The sequence below is a fragment of the Astyanax mexicanus genome, chromosome 3, assembly GCF_023375975.1.
Source record: "Astyanax mexicanus isolate ESR-SI-001 chromosome 3, AstMex3_surface, whole genome shotgun sequence".
In the NCBI taxonomy this organism is placed as follows: Eukaryota; Metazoa; Chordata; class Actinopteri; order Characiformes; family Acestrorhamphidae; genus Astyanax; species Astyanax mexicanus.
In genome coordinates, this window is record NC_064410.1 from 36127804 (window position 1) to 36144442 (window position 16639).

At 38.3% G+C, this 16639-nt stretch overlaps 2 protein-coding genes across 5 annotated transcripts; one reads left to right on the plus strand and one right to left on the minus strand.

Moving 5' to 3' along the window:
• Positions 1–464: 464 nt before the first annotated feature.
• Positions 465–6074, minus strand: bloc1s4 (biogenesis of lysosomal organelles complex-1, subunit 4, cappuccino). Of its 3 annotated transcripts, none has more exons than XM_007228516.4 (5): positions 5617–6072; positions 4719–4790; positions 4221–4322; positions 3972–4106; positions 465–1204 (listed from the first exon to the last, which is right to left on the minus strand). In XM_007228516.4, the coding sequence occupies exons 1-5, from the start codon at positions 5953–5955 to the stop codon at positions 1112–1114; spliced, it is 741 nt and encodes a 246-aa protein (XP_007228578.2). In that variant the 5' UTR covers positions 5956–6072; the 3' UTR covers positions 465–1111. The 3 variants fall into 3 exon arrangements, with proteins under 3 accessions (XP_007228578.2, XP_007228577.2, XP_007228576.2); XM_007228515.4 differs by having other exon boundaries at positions 465–1207; positions 5617–6070; XM_007228514.4 differs by lacking the exon at positions 465–1204 and adding an exon at positions 3087–3380 and having other exon boundaries at positions 5617–6074.
• A 554-nt stretch (positions 6075–6628) lies between these two features.
• LOC125799521 (scaffold attachment factor B2-like) lies at positions 6629–11685 on the plus strand. 2 transcript variants are annotated; one of them, XM_049476447.1, is made up of 4 exons: positions 6629–7583; positions 9023–9116; positions 9326–9413; positions 9508–11685. In XM_049476447.1, the coding sequence occupies exons 1-4, from the start codon at positions 7439–7441 to the stop codon at positions 10123–10125; spliced, it is 945 nt and encodes a 314-aa protein (XP_049332404.1). In that variant the 5' UTR covers positions 6629–7438; the 3' UTR covers positions 10126–11685. The 2 variants fall into 2 exon arrangements, with proteins under 2 accessions (XP_049332404.1, XP_049332405.1); XM_049476448.1 differs by having other exon boundaries at positions 11232–11685.
• The last annotated feature ends 4954 nt before the right edge of the window (positions 11686–16639 follow it).

Consider the following 16639-nt stretch of genomic DNA (forward strand, 5'->3'; position numbering starts at 1 on the left):
TATTTCAGTTTTTCTTCAGTAAACTGGTTTTAGGCAGTAAAGACGCTAGCATTGCTGCTACTGTGAGCTGACTGGTTGGTGAGCTGATGCTGGAGTTACAGCTAGAGCTTGTTAAAAAGATTTATACCTGGAGTTTAAAAGCTTTTTTAATTTATGTCTGCAGTGTTTAAACATTTGATAATGTTTTGTGTTGAGGAAATTAGTAACAATTTCAGTATAATAATATTGAAAAAATTATATATTATTAAAATATATATAAATTATATATATATTATTTAAAATTATGTATTCTCATACAGAGAAATTATAGACCTGCCAACCTTTAAATGAGTATAAGTTTACCCCCCACCCCCACTCAACAGCCACACACAACTACTACACTCCATTACTGAAACTACCAAATAAAAGTTTTTTTTTTAACATTATTTGAATTTTATTATAAATAAATGAACATTAGTTACAAATCAGAAGAAGTAAATACTGATTTAATTAATAGATTAATGACCAAAAATATAAAAGGACATGGCTCACTCAATGCATGTTTCATAGCCAGGAGAGCGTAGCATAAATTATGATGAAAAGCCGCTAGCAACCGCAGCTTCACATCATTATATCACAGCATCTGACAGACTTGTAAATTAGAGACACAAGTGAAAACAACACCAGTCAAGCAACTGTGGTATTAATTGTGCAAAAAAAAGAGACCAAGATCAAAAGGACAACAACACTATAAAACTATACAAACCTAATAAAACCCCCAGAAACTGCCACTCATAATCTGATGACCATCTCTCTCTTTTTCTTTTAGTCAGGTGAACATAAAATATCAGTTTCCACGAGAGGCACTTTAAACAAAATATGCTCTTTGAAATAAAAAGGTTTTTGGTTATAAAACTAGCTGCCGTCAAACAGTCTACTAAAATAGCACTTGGCTGTGATCTGGTGCCGTTAGAATAACTCAGTGTTCTCCAGTACCGTGTTCATATTGCTGTTGAAGACAAGTGTCTGTCTGACAGAGCAGTCATTACACTCCAGGCTGGACTGTGTCTCAGTGAAGTTCTGACCTTGGCAGGGCCTTGGACCTTTGAGGTCAATGCTACAGTAGTTGGGGTCACTGCTCAGGGTGAGATTTAAAGTAATCATCAGTCCTGAATACGGTGGGAAGCTCTTGGTGCTGCTGCGGTGTTCTTTTGGGGCTGGCAGACTTCTGAAAAGCAAGAAGAATAAAGATCAAAGACAAACCAGGGTCATGTGATGTGCCCACAGGACACTGCCCAGTGTCGCCAAACAGCTAAATAGGGGAAAATAACGTCCCACGCACTAGATGTTCAAATCATAAGTCCAAGCTTCAACAGAGGTTGTTTTATTGTATCCAAAAAATCTCCAAGTATCTAAGCAGAAAAAGGTCAGTGGAACAGTTCATAAACATCCATAATCCACAGCGATTCAAGCAATAATCCACAAATGAACGTCAGCAAATCCACAGCGTAAGTATGGTCAGAAAAAAAATGGCTTCCCCAATCACCCACTAACTACTCCCTTTTACCCAGCGAGTGAACAGCTGATATTACAAATTACTACCGCCACCAACACCATGTGACACAGCCAGTGCACGTCATCACCCAAACTCCACCCAAGCCTACACCTGCCCATTATACTGCCCACAGGACATTGCCCACAGGACACAGTTGGCTGTATATTTCTGGTGGCCTACTCTCAGTCCAACAGTGACACTGAGGTGTTTAAAAACTCAGCAGCACTGCTGTATCTGATCCACACATATTGATTCTTCGATTTAATTTGATCTTCATTTGAATGATCTGATATAGATTCATATAAACCTAAATCAATCTTTAGAAATAGCCCATTTTCCATGTTTATCTCGCCAGCCTGAGCAGGAGCACAGGAGTCGGCACTGCGGGGAGTTTCTGTAAAAATTTAAGTAATTTTTCACTTTTCACAAGTAAAATATTCACTTGCACACACTGTGTTTATCAAAGTAGTACATTTAACACTATTTAAAGTTGTTTTCCCAGTGTTGTTTTTGTCTGTACTTTATTTAAAGTAAGATCTGAATCCACCGTTTCACCGGATAAGCCCTTTAGCCAGGTTTCCTAAACCTGCATAGAGATGTGAAGCACAGTGTCATAATTAACTAAGCTACATTAAATGATATTAAAAGAAGAATGAATTTGTTCGGTTAAGTCTATATAATATACACACTAATGTTTTAATAATGGAAGTGTTCCTTGTATAATTACAACATTTCATATTTAATCTACAGTTTTTTTTTTTATTGTAACTGAAATTTACCTAAGTGAATCGATTTTTAAATCGAATCATGACCTTATGAATCGGAGAATCAAACTGGGAAAGCAGTGACAATACCCACCCCTACACTGCAGTGCTCAAAGTGACCCAGCATTCAAAAAATACCTGGTCTGTGGTGAAGAACAGGGTGAAATGAGGATAATAAAGTTTGCATGGAAACAGTTACTGCACTCTCCCCTTAAATCATTTAACACACTTTGAAACAGTGGCAAAAAAATCCATGGTAAAATGACACAGGGAGGGGCTGAATATGTTGCACAACACAAAAAAGGTGAAACTAAAGCAGTAACTGAAGGAACCTCATTATTTTTCCAGGAGAAGATCCTGAATTTCCAGAGCTCAAATAACAACCAATACAGAAAAAGAGCATTTCCTCTATGCACTCCTGTGAAGCTGTTTAAACATTTGAACTAAAAACTGGAAGTGGTAAACTTGAATTTCCTGTTTTGCACCTCTAATGATGGTTAGAAGTGTGTACTGTACTTCATGGAATGGGAGTGTTTTCTTAAATCTAATGTTTCTTCTCTCTTTTAATATAAAAATATAATTAATATTATATAAATATATATATTATGTATATTAAAAGTGCTGTTTATCTGGTCAGGGTTGAACATAACTAAAAATATGACCCCTCAGTTCCATTAATAATGTCACTGATTTCGCATAGTTCCGTTTGCTGTAAAATCAGTATTAAATAATCAAATTAAATTTAGAAATGGTAAAATGCAATGCACAAAAATAAAATACAAGCAAAATGGATTTAAGACATGTTTTATTGTAAAAGTAAATAAAGGGTGGTCTGCACAATATTAAACTCTCAGAACTAATTCAACACCAGTCTGTTTTCATCAGGCAGGTTTACAACAGGCCTGTAAAATTTCCCTCACACGTGACTGAGCTCATACAGAGTACATAATGACTTGAACTTATTGGAAAGACACTAAAAGACAAGATACACTGACAAATCTCATTTGTAACTCTGTGTTGCTGCCATTCTTTTCCAGGTGTCCCTTGTAAAATTGTTCTGAGTGATATGTGATGAAATTAATCTGGTTTAATAAAGGGTAAATAAGAAAGAAGACATTGTGAGGAAAGACATTAGGAATTGCTAGATGGTCAGATGAAAAATAAAACATCTAATGTTTTCTGAAAAGGTAACTTCTGGTTTCTGAATGTTTTTTTTAAAGCTCTCAAAATCTGACTGCCTTTAGAAGCTTTGAAGTGGCCTATTATCATCCACTTGTTAAATATGTGTTCAATTTTGTTATTTTGCCAATACCAACAAAAATGCTTGAGAGTTAATAAAGCAGGGGATTTTTAATAAATTATTGTTTTATTTATAAGACTTTTATCTTCTCTAAAACACCTTCTGATTTCTTGATTTCATTATGTCAACATGAACCAACCCGAGGAAACAAAATACTACTCCTTAATAATAACACTTATGTTAAACACAGGTTGGGCTCCCCTGATGAAATTACTTGTCATGTCATTTCCTAATATATAACATTTCCTAAATATAACTTAACATTTATTACAATTATGACATACATAACATTTCCTAAATATAACATATTAGTGAAAACAATACATAAATATGTATAATAAAATAAGAGAGTCATAAATGAGACATTACTTACGTTCAAAAATCCAGGGACGCTCATTGTCCGAAAAATCTTTTTGAAAGTGCCTGGTAGTGTCTTGACTTCCCCTTCTGCCTGGGTAACCTGCTCCTCCATGGCATTCACATTGGCTGCAACCATCTTCACAAAAGCCTTGAGATAATGTTTAAAATACACATAGAATACACAAGTGTCATTAAAAAAAGCACCTGTTATATATTGGCAATATTATGTATCAAGTGATCATAGGCAGATATTGTTTATTACCTCCAACTTGTCGATTTTTCTGTAAATTTCTCTCATGTCTTCAGATTTTCGGTGAATCTGAGGCAGGCTGATGTTCACTATCTGAGACGTGTCATTGCGAATCTGTTAAAAGGAAGGAATTTGTAAATCAAGTCAATTTAAATAACCAGTAAAATGTAATACCTATAACAAGCATGTCTGAGAGTACTTATTCTTATGCATAAGTAATTATTTATTAATTGTCCATATTTTCTTTTAATAAAAGTGCATCTGTTGATATATTTTTTTATAAAAAAAAATGCAGACATAACAACTGCACAATGATAAAAGATTTGTATAACACACAGTCTTGATAGTGTGTGTCTCTGAGAATTACAATGGAGATCAGGAGCTCTAATAAGAAAAAGGGCAAAAAGCCGCGTACATTTAGCTATAAAACTTGACACTCATGTTTTACAGACTTGAGGGGGGAAAAAAGTGTCTTTAAATCAAAATATAAAAAATAACTCGCCCGCTCACCATGTCCAACATCCCTACAAACTCATCCACTCGAGTGAGCATTTCTTCTAGACTCTTCTCCAGGCAGATGACCTGCAGGGATAAATCAACATCCATTTTATTGCAAATAATCCTTTAACATCCATATGACCAAAAAAAAAAAAAAAATGAACACACCTTCTCAAATAATGTTTTATTTGTTTATATTTTTCCTCACATTGTATGACTATGAAGGAACACATAGTCATCATGTAGGAAACTTAACATTTTTATCTGAGCTGCTGTTAACTTGTGGTTTCTGAGACTGATAACTCTGATAAACGTATCCTGTGCAACAGAGAGAACTCTTGATCTACCTTTCCTGGGGTGGTCCTGATGAGTGATGAGTTTTCAATGGTCTTAGCGACTGCACTTGAGCATACTTTCTTGATATTTATTTTCTAAATATTTTTTTATATATTTAGTTGAGTAGTTTTGATGCCCCCCAACAGATTAAGGGGACAGGAAATCAACTCAAGTAATTCACTTTTGAAAAGTTTAGCACAGCTGTTAACTGAAAGTTATTCCTGTTGACTCTACCTCATAAAGCAGATTGAAGAAATCCAGCCAAGATGTGCAAAACAGTCAAAATCTAAAAATCTAAAACACATTCTGGCTTGTTTAACACATTTTTGTTCACCAAATGGCTTGATTTGTTCTTATTTATAATTTGGATGACTTTGACATTAATGTACACTGCAGAAAGATATAAATAACGAATAAACACAAAATGTAAAGTTCAAACTTTTGACTGGTACTGGTACAATCTAAGATGGCCCACTGGAATCCTTCCTTCCTGACCTCCTTTAGTTTACAGTGATGGGAGGAGTGCTGCTTCATATTAAAGAAAGCACATGACACTGCTGGCAGTGTTCCTCACCTCCTCTCCAGCGCTGGCTCGGATGTATGAGGAGAAGCTGAGGGCTGTTCTCTTCAGCAGCTCGTCGTCCTGCTCGTTGGGTTCCGGGGCTGTCTGCGGCTCCAGCTCCGCCCCCTGGCCGAAGCTCGGGCTCTGGGGTACGGCGGGACCGAAGCTCGGGCTCTGGGACACGTTCCCCCCGAAGCTGGGACTCTGGGACACGGCCCCGCTGCTCAGGGCCTCGCTGACCATCGACAGGCTGCTGGCGCTCTGAGACACCACGCCGCTGTCTCTGCTGACCTCCGCGCTGGACTCCTCCAACGGAGACAGCGGCCCTCCCCTCTCAAACCGCGGCTCCATGACCTCAAACCCCGCGAACCCCGCTCCCTCTGCTCAGCCCTGCGACCCCGTTCAACACCACAGACCCCCGCTGTACTGCTGCGGCCAGACTCAGCTGTTTACCTCCCTCATCACATGACCCTCTACGGATCTCCACGAGGCTCATACAGAGCGAAGCTGTAATATAGGGTTGCCAAGTGCGCTAAAAAGTCTGAGAGGGGTCTGTGTGCAACAGGGGCTTCACAGTGCAAATGCACTGTCAAGCCCCGGAAATGCACTCTCAAGCGCTACACTCACAATGCTTTTAGACAAACTCCCTTCAAATAATATATAATTTATGATTTTTATTTTAAATTCCCCTTTATACACCAGAATGTCAGTACAAGGTATAATGAAATACGAAGATGTACATGTTTTATACAAATAAAGTTTAGTACAAACAATATAAAACATATAAAACCATAATGTTTACTCAACCTAAAATTGATGTGCACAAATATTTTTATATCAGCGCTATAAACTAGGATTAAGAGGAGGAGTTATCTGCGATAGCTACAAGTCAATCAAAAATACAAGACAATTTAGAGATAACCGGTTAATTAATATTAATATCTCTACTGCTCTCTGGATGTATTGGTCTCTTATTTGCTTATTAACAGATACAATGCGCACAAACTACACTCATCATTTACACTTTTGTAAAATTGCAAAAAGCACATGCACTGTGAAGCCCCTGTTGCACACAGGCAGTCTTGAAAAGTCTTCGGTTCACTGTTAACTTACCTGGAATACCATAAATTGTAAAAACAAACAAAAATGCATATAAACACATACAAATACGTAAATATGCAACGCATTTATTATGTTTAATTACAAGTTAGTTGTTAATATAGACAGAGATTAAGGAGGCGGCGCTATACTAAATACACGGTTGCCAGATTTATTAATAATCATCAGTCTAAATAAAGTATGCTTAAACTGCCAAAAGCTGAAATAAATAAATAAAAAAAACTTTGTGAAATAATTATTAAATATTAACTTTTGTAAATGTATGTTTTGTTCACAGGTTGGTCTCGTCAGGGTGAGTAATGAGATCGGAAAGGTTTAAATGTGGGCCATATCTGGGTTGTACACTGTACATGGGGCCTATTATATACTTATATTGGACCCATATAGGAATAAAGTAAGCTTTAACAAAGGTATACATTAGAAAATAATTTCCAATCATGCCATGCCCACCTAGCCCACGATTACTACCACACTGAGCAAAGCGGGCTGGTTTGTTAAATATGTCATTTATATGTCAGTTTAATGTGCAGGCACACTTTTTTCCCACCTAGATTATACCTGGTCCTGACTGGGTCCTGATTGGGCATAACAACGACTAAGGCTGCGTCTGAAATCGCATACTTCCATACTAAACAGTACGCAAAATCAGTACGCGAGATGGGGTAGTGTGTCCGAATGCGCAGTATGCGAGTTTAAGGACGCGAAAAGTTCCCGGATGACGTACTGCACCGGGACAGATTTTGAAGTATGCAAGCCCTGCACACTTCCCCCGCTCATATTTCCCAGAGTTCCAAGGGGGGCGGCAGAAGCGAAGCAGAGGTTGAAGATGGCGGACAGCGGCGACGCGGGTCTTTACAAGTGTAAGTAGAATGTAATCGGAATAATAAAAAATATCACCACTTAAGTACCCAAAGTAACGTTATGAGTAATTTTGTGAAGAACGATACGCATATTTTATTTGATTTTTAATTTATTAACTTCGCTAACGCTAACTTGCAAGTGTTTAAGGCTAGCCGTCAGTACGAGCTAAGATAGTCATGCTAGCTCGCTCGCTAACTAGTTAGCCAGCCAAGCTAACCTAGCTAGCTTAATGTTGTATTGTTAGTAAAGAAATGTAGCGCTATTTCAGTTACCTAGGATCACAGAGTCGAGTAAGTTGAGCGTTTGTGTGGGCCAAACGTGCGGGATTAGCTACCGCTGGTGTTAGCTAGCTAATGCTAACTAGATTTGTTTGTTCTCTTCTGAATGTAGTTTTGAATTTTGTGTTTTAGTACCTCTATTAATCTCGCTAGCACACCGTTCAACGTGGCTTAATGGCTCATTCTGAAGTATCTAGGTTAGCTAGTTTCCTGAACTGTTTTTCTGTAATTTAAAGTATTGCTGAGTTAATTTGGCTACAAATGTACTCGTAAGCGGTTTGCAGGTTACGTTGTTTAACTAGTTAGGTAGTTAGCTATATAACGTAATGTTAAATGAAGTTGGATGGCTAATCTAGCTGGCTATCTTAGCATTTTCATTTTAGTTTACATCTTGGCTGTCTAGCTTAGCTGTCATACAATTGTGATGAAGTTGGTGGATTCACCTTAGTAGCTAGTAATAAGCCAAAACTATACTTTTAAAGGTCACCTTCCGCGAAAATCCGATTTTTCTTGTTTTTTGTGGAATACAGTAGGTCTCTCCGAGTTGAATGTGTACACCTGCACATTAAACTGTTTTGCAGCCCCCATTGTCTGCAGGAGCTAAGCAAAGAAATCCCCCCTCCCCCCCTCCGAAAAACGGGTGAATTTTGAATGATCTTTCTGCCTACGTAGGCAGAAACTCACAGACCAGCCCACCTTGGCTCGAGAAACTCCCAGAGGCGGAGCTGAAGCGATGCAACATCACCGCTCATCAGTTAGGAGGTGGGAGGCAGTGAGCGGCAGAGCGGTGGAGGGGCGTCGCAGTGCTCCTAGCCAATCAGAGGAGAGATATTTGCATGCTGTTTGCATGTATGAATATTCATGAGCAAAGCTGGAATCCGGTCATTTTGGACACACCCCTAAAACAGTCCATTAATAAAGAGCTATACAGAGACACCTGAGCACTTTTTTTTTTACAAAAACGGCTCACATGTCATTCATTCATACTAGAGACCACAACTAGACATTTTAAAATGAAAGAAAAAACGACGGAAGGTGACCTTTAAAAGAAATATATCTTGCTTTGAGGTAATTGATGCTAAATATTTATTGTTGTTTTAACCCTGCAACAATATTGTCACATTTGCCATTCCATTTAAAGCTAAAGTTTTATATTGCAGGGAGTGATGAGGACACCAGGGAGCTGATCCGGTGGAGGGTGGCCAATGAGGCCCTCTTCACCGGAAAAAGAAATGCAGCAGTTCGAGGATTTGAGTAAGTAACTGTTTATTTAACCTAACTTTAGATATGTTTTACAGCAAATTACCCAATGTTAAATCAACACTGACTGTACAAAATGTACACTCACAATTGTCTGTTAAATGTGTTGTAGTGTATGTGGTAATGTTGTAGTATTAAACGTTTGCTTATTGAAAGCAGTGTGTGGACTGTAGTAATAATTGTTGTGTGCATTATGTTTATAGAGCCTTCGTGTTGGAGAAAAAGTTGAAAGGGAAGGTGACCCCTGTCTTCGTAAAGAAGAAATGGGAGAACCTAAAACAAAAGTACGAGGTAAACATTTTTCTTTGTAAGATATACAACAACATTAGTGAATATTTTATTGTAACACAGGTTATTTTCTTTTTTACTGTTATTAATTTTGTAGGAACTCAGGTGCCCCCCTACTGGGGTGAGTACTGAGGGTGGTGAAGCAACAGCAGCATCCTGGAAATGGTATACTGCCATGGATGAGGCAATAGGTGGGAGGCCATCAATTAGCCCACCCACCCTTATTGTCTCATCTGGCCAGGGTGCTGCTGAAGCTTCAACACCCTCTTGTAGGCCAGGAGACAACCAGACCCCAGGCAGGAAAAGGCAGAGGGAGACCGACCTCATAGTTTTTTTAAAGGAGATGGAAGAGAGGGAAAATGAGAGAGAGCGAGAGGCAGCAGAGAGAGAGGAGAGGCGATGGCAAGAGGCTGAGGAGAGAGAGGAAAGAAGAGAGAGGGAAAGAATTGAGCGCGAGGAAAGGCGAGAGCAAGAGACAAGAGAGAGAGTTAAGGAGAGATCGAGAGGCCAGAGAGAGAGAGGAAAGGAGAGAGACAGAAGCGAGAATAAGGGAAGAAAGGAGAGAGAGAGGAGAGAGAGAGGGAAGAAAGATTCTTGCAAATATTGGGGATTCTTGTTAAAAAAGAAACATTTAAAAATCAGTTTGCACGTCCAGTGGTATTATTGTGTCTTGAGAAACGGCAGTTTATATTTGCATATTATAGAAGAATGTTAGTATTCTAACTGTAAAGAAGGACATTTAAAGTTTCCTCACCCAGTCTATAATTGACAATGTAGTATTTATTCCAAACAAGCAAGACATTTTCAGGGACTAGGAATTTACAACTCTATTAAGTGAATTTAAGTGTTTTATCTTTAGAAATATCTTTCTTTTAACTCTTAGTTAAATTAGAAGTAGCAATTTAAGTCTATGGTTACTGTAAGGCAGGGGTGCCCAATCTTTTCCACAATGGGCCGGTGTAACTGCAGGTGTGTTATCCGTAACTGTGACACCATTATGAGCTAAACTTAGTTTCTTTAAAAAAAAAATAATAATAATGACAAGTTCACCTAACTCAAGCAGTTTGATTCAGTACCTTTTGGTTGTTTACTGCCCCAAAGATGGCTCCAATCTGCTGCAAAGAATAAGGGAGGAAAGTTCTGAGGAAACAGGGCAGCATTTAAATGCTCTTGGTAGTGCAGGTATGTATGCATATGTAGGTCAGGTTTTAACGTTAAAATAAGTGCAGTAATTTGTGAAAAGATGTGCTCTTGTGTGTAGATCAAATAGTTAAGCTCTTAAAAAAAACTACATCAAATTTAAAATACCTATAAGATAAGTAAACATGAATGGTTTCTTATTCAAGTTCAAACATGTTGGTAATTTAAAATTCAAAGTGTACCCTTAATTGAAAAAGTGTTGATGTTGGTGTGGTGATTAGCAAAAGAAACAGAAAATGGGGAAAGTGTATTTTTTTTATTTAACCACAATCAAAAGTGGAAAAGGGTAGAACAACTAAGAAACAAGAAATTACTAGGATCTATTAGGATCTGTTTAATCTAATAAGAACTATTTATTTGAACAATTTATAATAGATTATGAAAAAATTTTACCTACTTAGCAAAATTAAACTATTTAAAATATCAGAAATATGAAAATGTAACAGGTAAAACTATAGAACTGTAAATGTAAAAAAAAACATGAAAATTGTCAAAGACTATGTACAGAACTCTAAAGATAATCATGCTCAAGAAGAGCTGGTACGGCCATCTGGGGTGCAGAGACAGCTGCAGCCAGGTTCTCCCGTGCCTCGTTTCCAGATCTTTCCTCTGTTTGTGCAGGCTCTGGGGCATGAGCATCCTCCTCCTCTGGAACATCTGGCTCAATGATGTCACCATGAGCAATGCACAGGTTGTGGAGCACTGCGCAACATGCCACGACCTCTGGGGCGAAGACAGGGCTCACCTCAAGGGCCTTGAAGAAAATGGAGCGCCAGCGTGTCTTCAGCATCCCAAATGCTCTTTCAATGACGCACCGGGCCTGAGAGAGCTTGCGGTTAAAGCGAGCCTGTACAGGGTTCTGTACAGGCTCTCGATATGGGGTCAGGAGCTTGATGGGAGTGCTGATGCACGGATAACCCCCATCCCCAAGGATGCATCTTCCCGCAGGTGGGTACAATGCCTCTTTATACAAGGGGCTGTTTTTTAAAATCCTTGCATCGTGCACAGAGCCAGGATACCCAACAAAAATGTCTAAAAACTTTCCCTGGTGGTCACAGATGGCTTGCAGCTGGACAGAGTGATTTTGATGATCCCACTGACATCTTTGCTCACTCTGTGCACAATGTCGTGCACAGATGACCTGGGGATCGCAAAGGCCCGGGAGACCACGCGGTAGGATGCTGCGTGTGCAAGTCAGTACAGGAACACCAGCACCTCGATGTCTCGGCTCCACCCATGGTCAGTCTCCTGCTTTAATGCGACAGTGAGGGAGGTGATGGTCTCCCGGGAGAGTCTGAGGTCCGCCCTGAGGTCTGCGCCAGCAAAATACAGCTGCAAAATGGGCACAGCTGTGTTCAGCTGACAATATGAAGTCAGGCTCCCATGCTGTAAATAAATGTAAATAGTTTAGTTAACTTATGTTTACTTTACTTAATATTTATTGTTCTGTTTATATGTTTTAATAAAATGTAATTTTTATTGTTTTCATTTTTGTAAGAAAAATAAATTGCTTTACACATCCTCACTTATACTGTTCTTTTTATATTTCTGATCATTTAACTGTTATTAACTGTTATTAAAATGTAATTTTAAAATGTAATTTTTATTGTTCTAGCTGTGTAATTGAATGTACTGTAGTACTATTTAGTTTTTTACTGTGTAATCACAATAATTGTGTGTGTAAATAGGTAATACTACTATCTAGATTAACTAGCTGTTTTCTGTAGACTTTACTGCATTTTTCTGTGTTAAAAAAATTCTTAGAATTTCTTTTTTTATTTATTTGTTTTAGCTGTCTAATGTAATGTAATTCATTTTTTACTATGTAATCACTATAATTGTGAATAGTAGTTAGCTAATATTACTAACCCTATCTAGGTTAACTAGCTGGCTTTGTCTGAAGACTTTATTGCACTTACATTGTTTCTGAGGTAAAAATTCAATAAATTCCTCAGATTTTTTCTTCTCTGAGCAGCCGCTCGACGGCGTAAAGATGTTAAATCAGGATACATCCCAAAAAAAACAGGTAGGTGGCGTTAAAGAGTAAAAAAATGCTGAATTATATGGATCTGGTGCTGCAAGTGACTAAAGGGTTTTTTTTTTTTGGTTGTGGAGTGGCGTAATGCGTCACATGACGTTGGAGTGGCGTAGTGCGTCACGTGATGTTGGTAAAATGGCCGGCGTAGTGCGTCCGAGGTGGTGCATACTTACCCACTCGCGTACTCAAAGAGCATACTGCTTTACCGGGCGAGCAGTGCGTACTCACCCCCAAAACAGTACGTACTGCTTAAGTATGCGATTTCGGACGCAGCCTAAGACTGTGACCGAAATGGCTCCCTACTCGCTCATTAGTGTTGAGCTTTGTAGGGCGATACTAATAAGTTCACTAATTAGTGGTAAAACAGGAGTGAATTCGGACACTAACTCGTCATTATCATGCGCCAGCACCGGTCGCATTAACACACACAGGTGAGGGGGGTTGAGTCGTGTTTAAAACTCCATAAACACACTGAACTGAGCTCTGAATTAAAGTTAGTGAAGCTCTGAGCTGATCATGAAGTTATTTATCTGCTTGTTATATTTACGCTGTTTAAAAGATGATCCTCACATTACTGAACTACATGAAGAAAACCTTAAAAATAGCAGCGTACACCGGCTTGCTCTGTTGCCAGATTGGGTGGTATCATGCCAAATGTCGAGTTGTATCTGAAATTGAAACGCTGTGATTTGACAGGTGAACAAAACTACCAAGTGTAAAGAGTTTGGAAATTTAACTCGGCAGTGTTATAGTTAGATATCTAACCCTGCAGAGATGGAGCTTTTAGTCCTGCTGATGGAAATTTGAAGTTGTGTTTATGTTCGTTATTATATGCGAGTAAGTAATTTCATTCTTTCATTGCTTGCAAGGTTGTTTTTATGTACTGTTTTTACGTTTTTGTTTCGTGTGTCCAATGATACAAGGCACAAAACACATAATACAAATATGCAGATAAACTCATTTAAATATATTTTTTTGTAATCAGTGATATTTAAAATATTTATGATATTTTAGTTAAGATCATGTTGGAATAAACCCTGTAATATTGTTAATATGACGAATATCAGCTGTTTGGGTGGTTTTTGTCAGTAAATTTGTGGATCTGAAACACGTTTTACCCTGAGAATTGGTTTTATCCAGAGACTGTAAAAAAAGATGGACGCCGTGTCTCCGTTCCCATTCATTCAATGAAAATGAAGCCAAAATCTTCCGCCATGTTGGCAATCCTGCCACCTGATTCTGCACAGTAGAAACCAGAGGAGGGAGAAAGACTGTGGAGAGCAGCCTACTCATTTAAATAAACCCGCCCCTGAGGGCTGCCTCCTGGTCACAGACTGCAGAGCGGGGCGGGGCGGAGCGGAGCGGAGCTGACGGTCTGTTATTGGTCTCGCCCATAACCAGCCCTTTTACCATAACCACACCTTTTTTGAATAGAGCTGAATAAAGTTTTAAAAACCGAATTCTGTGGGAATATAAAAATTTGACAATATAAGCAGAGGTTACACTAGCTGCTGCATTTAAATAATGGAGGTAGAATTACATTACATTGGGAAAAAACGTGATTGAATGTTTTCTGTTTTGCCATTGAAACCTATGGGGATGGGTGGAGTTACACAGCTTTCTGCAGCCGAACAGCAGGGGGCGCCCGACCTGTGGTGGCTTCACTTTTAAGAGACGATGCTCTGTCCAGCTATATACAGTCTATGGTTTTATCTGAATCCCATTGTAACAATCTGGCAACCCTGGTGGCTCGCTGTCCGCTCCGTTTCTTCGGCTGTCTGTTGCTTAGTAGCGAGACCCGCAAAGCATTTTGGGACACATTCAGCTCGCTTAGTAAGCAGCGAAGTTTACTATAAATCATGATGCATTATGGGAGTTTTTAGTGCCCTCAAAATCACGTTCGAATCCCCCCTTAAGATTCGGACACTCAAAGAAAAATGGCTGACATACCCAATAGTGCTCTTACTAGTAAATAGGGAGCCATTTCGGTCACAGCCTAAATGTTTTATTAAATATACTTTAGAGGTCGAAAAGCTGAATCAACTGATTTTTAAAAGGACAACACAGAGCTGTGGCCCAGAAAGAACTTTGCAAGTCTAGAAAAAATTGAACTGCGCTCTGTTCACTGTAATAGACTGTAGCTGTATAAACTAATCAAAAAAGTGGAGGGTTAAAAAATATTATTTAGTACTAAGTTATTAAGTATTGAGAATTACATTGTGGTATTACAGTATTAATAATTATCCCATGCATTAATTAGGTCTAGTTTTGAACTAAACAGCAACATAAGAAAGATTGATTTTTGATGTTCAATGTTTAAGAGTAATCGTACTGATACATTCTGCTAAATTGCATAACTTCTCTTTCCATAAAGTGGAAGAATAAGAATTAATATTTATTTATGTATGTTTAAAAGTAATTGAGCCAGTCATGTTATCTTAAATTCTCATTATTTATTCAAATGTAAAATCGATGTACACAGAAAATGAACAAAGTAGTAGAAAAAAATCAGAAAATTGTACTATAAATATCCACTTGCAGGGTTGTGAGTTGGTTCTTAGCTGATACTCCCAGAAAATGATGACTCCAAACTCGACCAGCAGATGGTGACACTCTTCCAGAAATCTACTGATGTCCACTGGGAGGCATTGATGCGGTTACTTTTACCAAAGATGACATGCGGATGTACATTGTCCATCCAGTGACCAGATCAGAAGGATAGAGTTAAAAAGCTAGATATTTTGGGTGAATTGTGTCGGAAGAAGGGCAATAAGGCACGTGTGAATGGAGGTTGGAAAACAAGAACATGCAGCTTAACCAAACAAAATGCAACTACACAGGAAAACTTACCAAAAAGACCCACAATACACAAACACATTGTAAAGCTGAGTGAAAATCACGAAACAAACCAGACAGATTGTTCATACACACAAATATTTAATTAAATGTTAATTGATTAACACTGATTTGTGCTTCCCAACATGATCTGAACTGATCCAGCGATAAGAATGCCCATTTAATATTTTCAGAGAACAGATAACTGAAAATGTCTGCATAATTCAGTGTTTGAGATGTAAACAGTATTCAAAGCGGCTTAATGTGAAACGCTTAATATAAAGTCTCATAGCTCTTTACGATAGTGGTGATGGGAACCAAGTGTCTCTATGTCTACACAACTAATTAAAATGGTAGCAATAATCAAAAATTATTTACTACCTAAACCACTAGTGAAATTACATGTTTTCCTTAAATACATTTTAATTCAATTCAATTTTTTTTAAATTAAATACATTTTAGCCATATTACATCCTGTGTGTATCCCTCCACCGTGAAATTCAAATCTATATATGGACGCCTGAATCCTTTCACCACCACCGTGCACTATTCTGTAGAGTATTTCACACAAATCACCCTGAACGACTGTTTACATCTTAGAATAATGAAAATAAGCATAAAATTTAAATGAAAAAAAAATGTGGAATTCCCCTTTAAGTGTGACTGACCTCATAATGTGTTAGCACCTGCATGCTGAAGCAAAATTAGCTTAGCACTTAGCAACCCGACTGCTCCTAAGCCAAAAGCTAAGCATCTTGCGGCCTGAGCCTGTGCACAGCTGTGTGGATTTGAGTTTTGGCCAGAGTTAGGAGGTCATTAGAAGTTAACTGACAGAACGCGCTTGTGTGTGTGTGTGTGCGTGGGGATAAACGACAAAGCCATTGGTTTCATGGAGTCAGAAAGCTTCAAGCTAAAAATCAGTGTGTTACACTGTAATCCACTGCTATATTAAGGTACCTGATATAGGCCTTAAAGCAATACAGGAACAAATAATAATAATAATAATAATAAAAAAACGCATGTTAAGACCACATCACTGAAAAACAAGATAAACTGTAAAAACGGATAATTCCTTGATCCACGGAATTACAGTGTATTCTCCTATATAACCTATTACACTCAAAATGTCCTGCAAATAATGATTTACGACTGGAAT

Coding starts and splice junctions, on each gene's coding strand:
- bloc1s4 (XM_007228514.4), bottom strand. CDS start 5,955: ATGGAGCCGCGGTTTGAGAGGGGAGGGCCGCTGTCTCCGTTGGAGGAG. Junction 4,791..5,616: donor GAGCCAGCGCTGGAGAGGAG/GTGAGGAACACT, acceptor TTATCCCTGCAG/GTCATCTGCCTGGAGAAGAG. Junction 4,323..4,718: donor TTGTAGGGATGTTGGACATG/GTGAGCGGGCGA, acceptor TCCTTTTAACAG/ATTCGCAATGACACGTCTCA.
- LOC125799521 (XM_049476447.1), top strand. CDS start 7,439: ATGACGTACTGCACCGGGACAGATTTTGAAGTATGCAAGCCCTGCACA. Junction 7,584..9,022: donor CGACGCGGGTCTTTACAAGT/GTAAGTAGAATG, acceptor TTTATATTGCAG/GGAGTGATGAGGACACCAGG. Junction 9,117..9,325: donor GCAGCAGTTCGAGGATTTGA/GTAAGTAACTGT, acceptor TTATGTTTATAG/AGCCTTCGTGTTGGAGAAAA.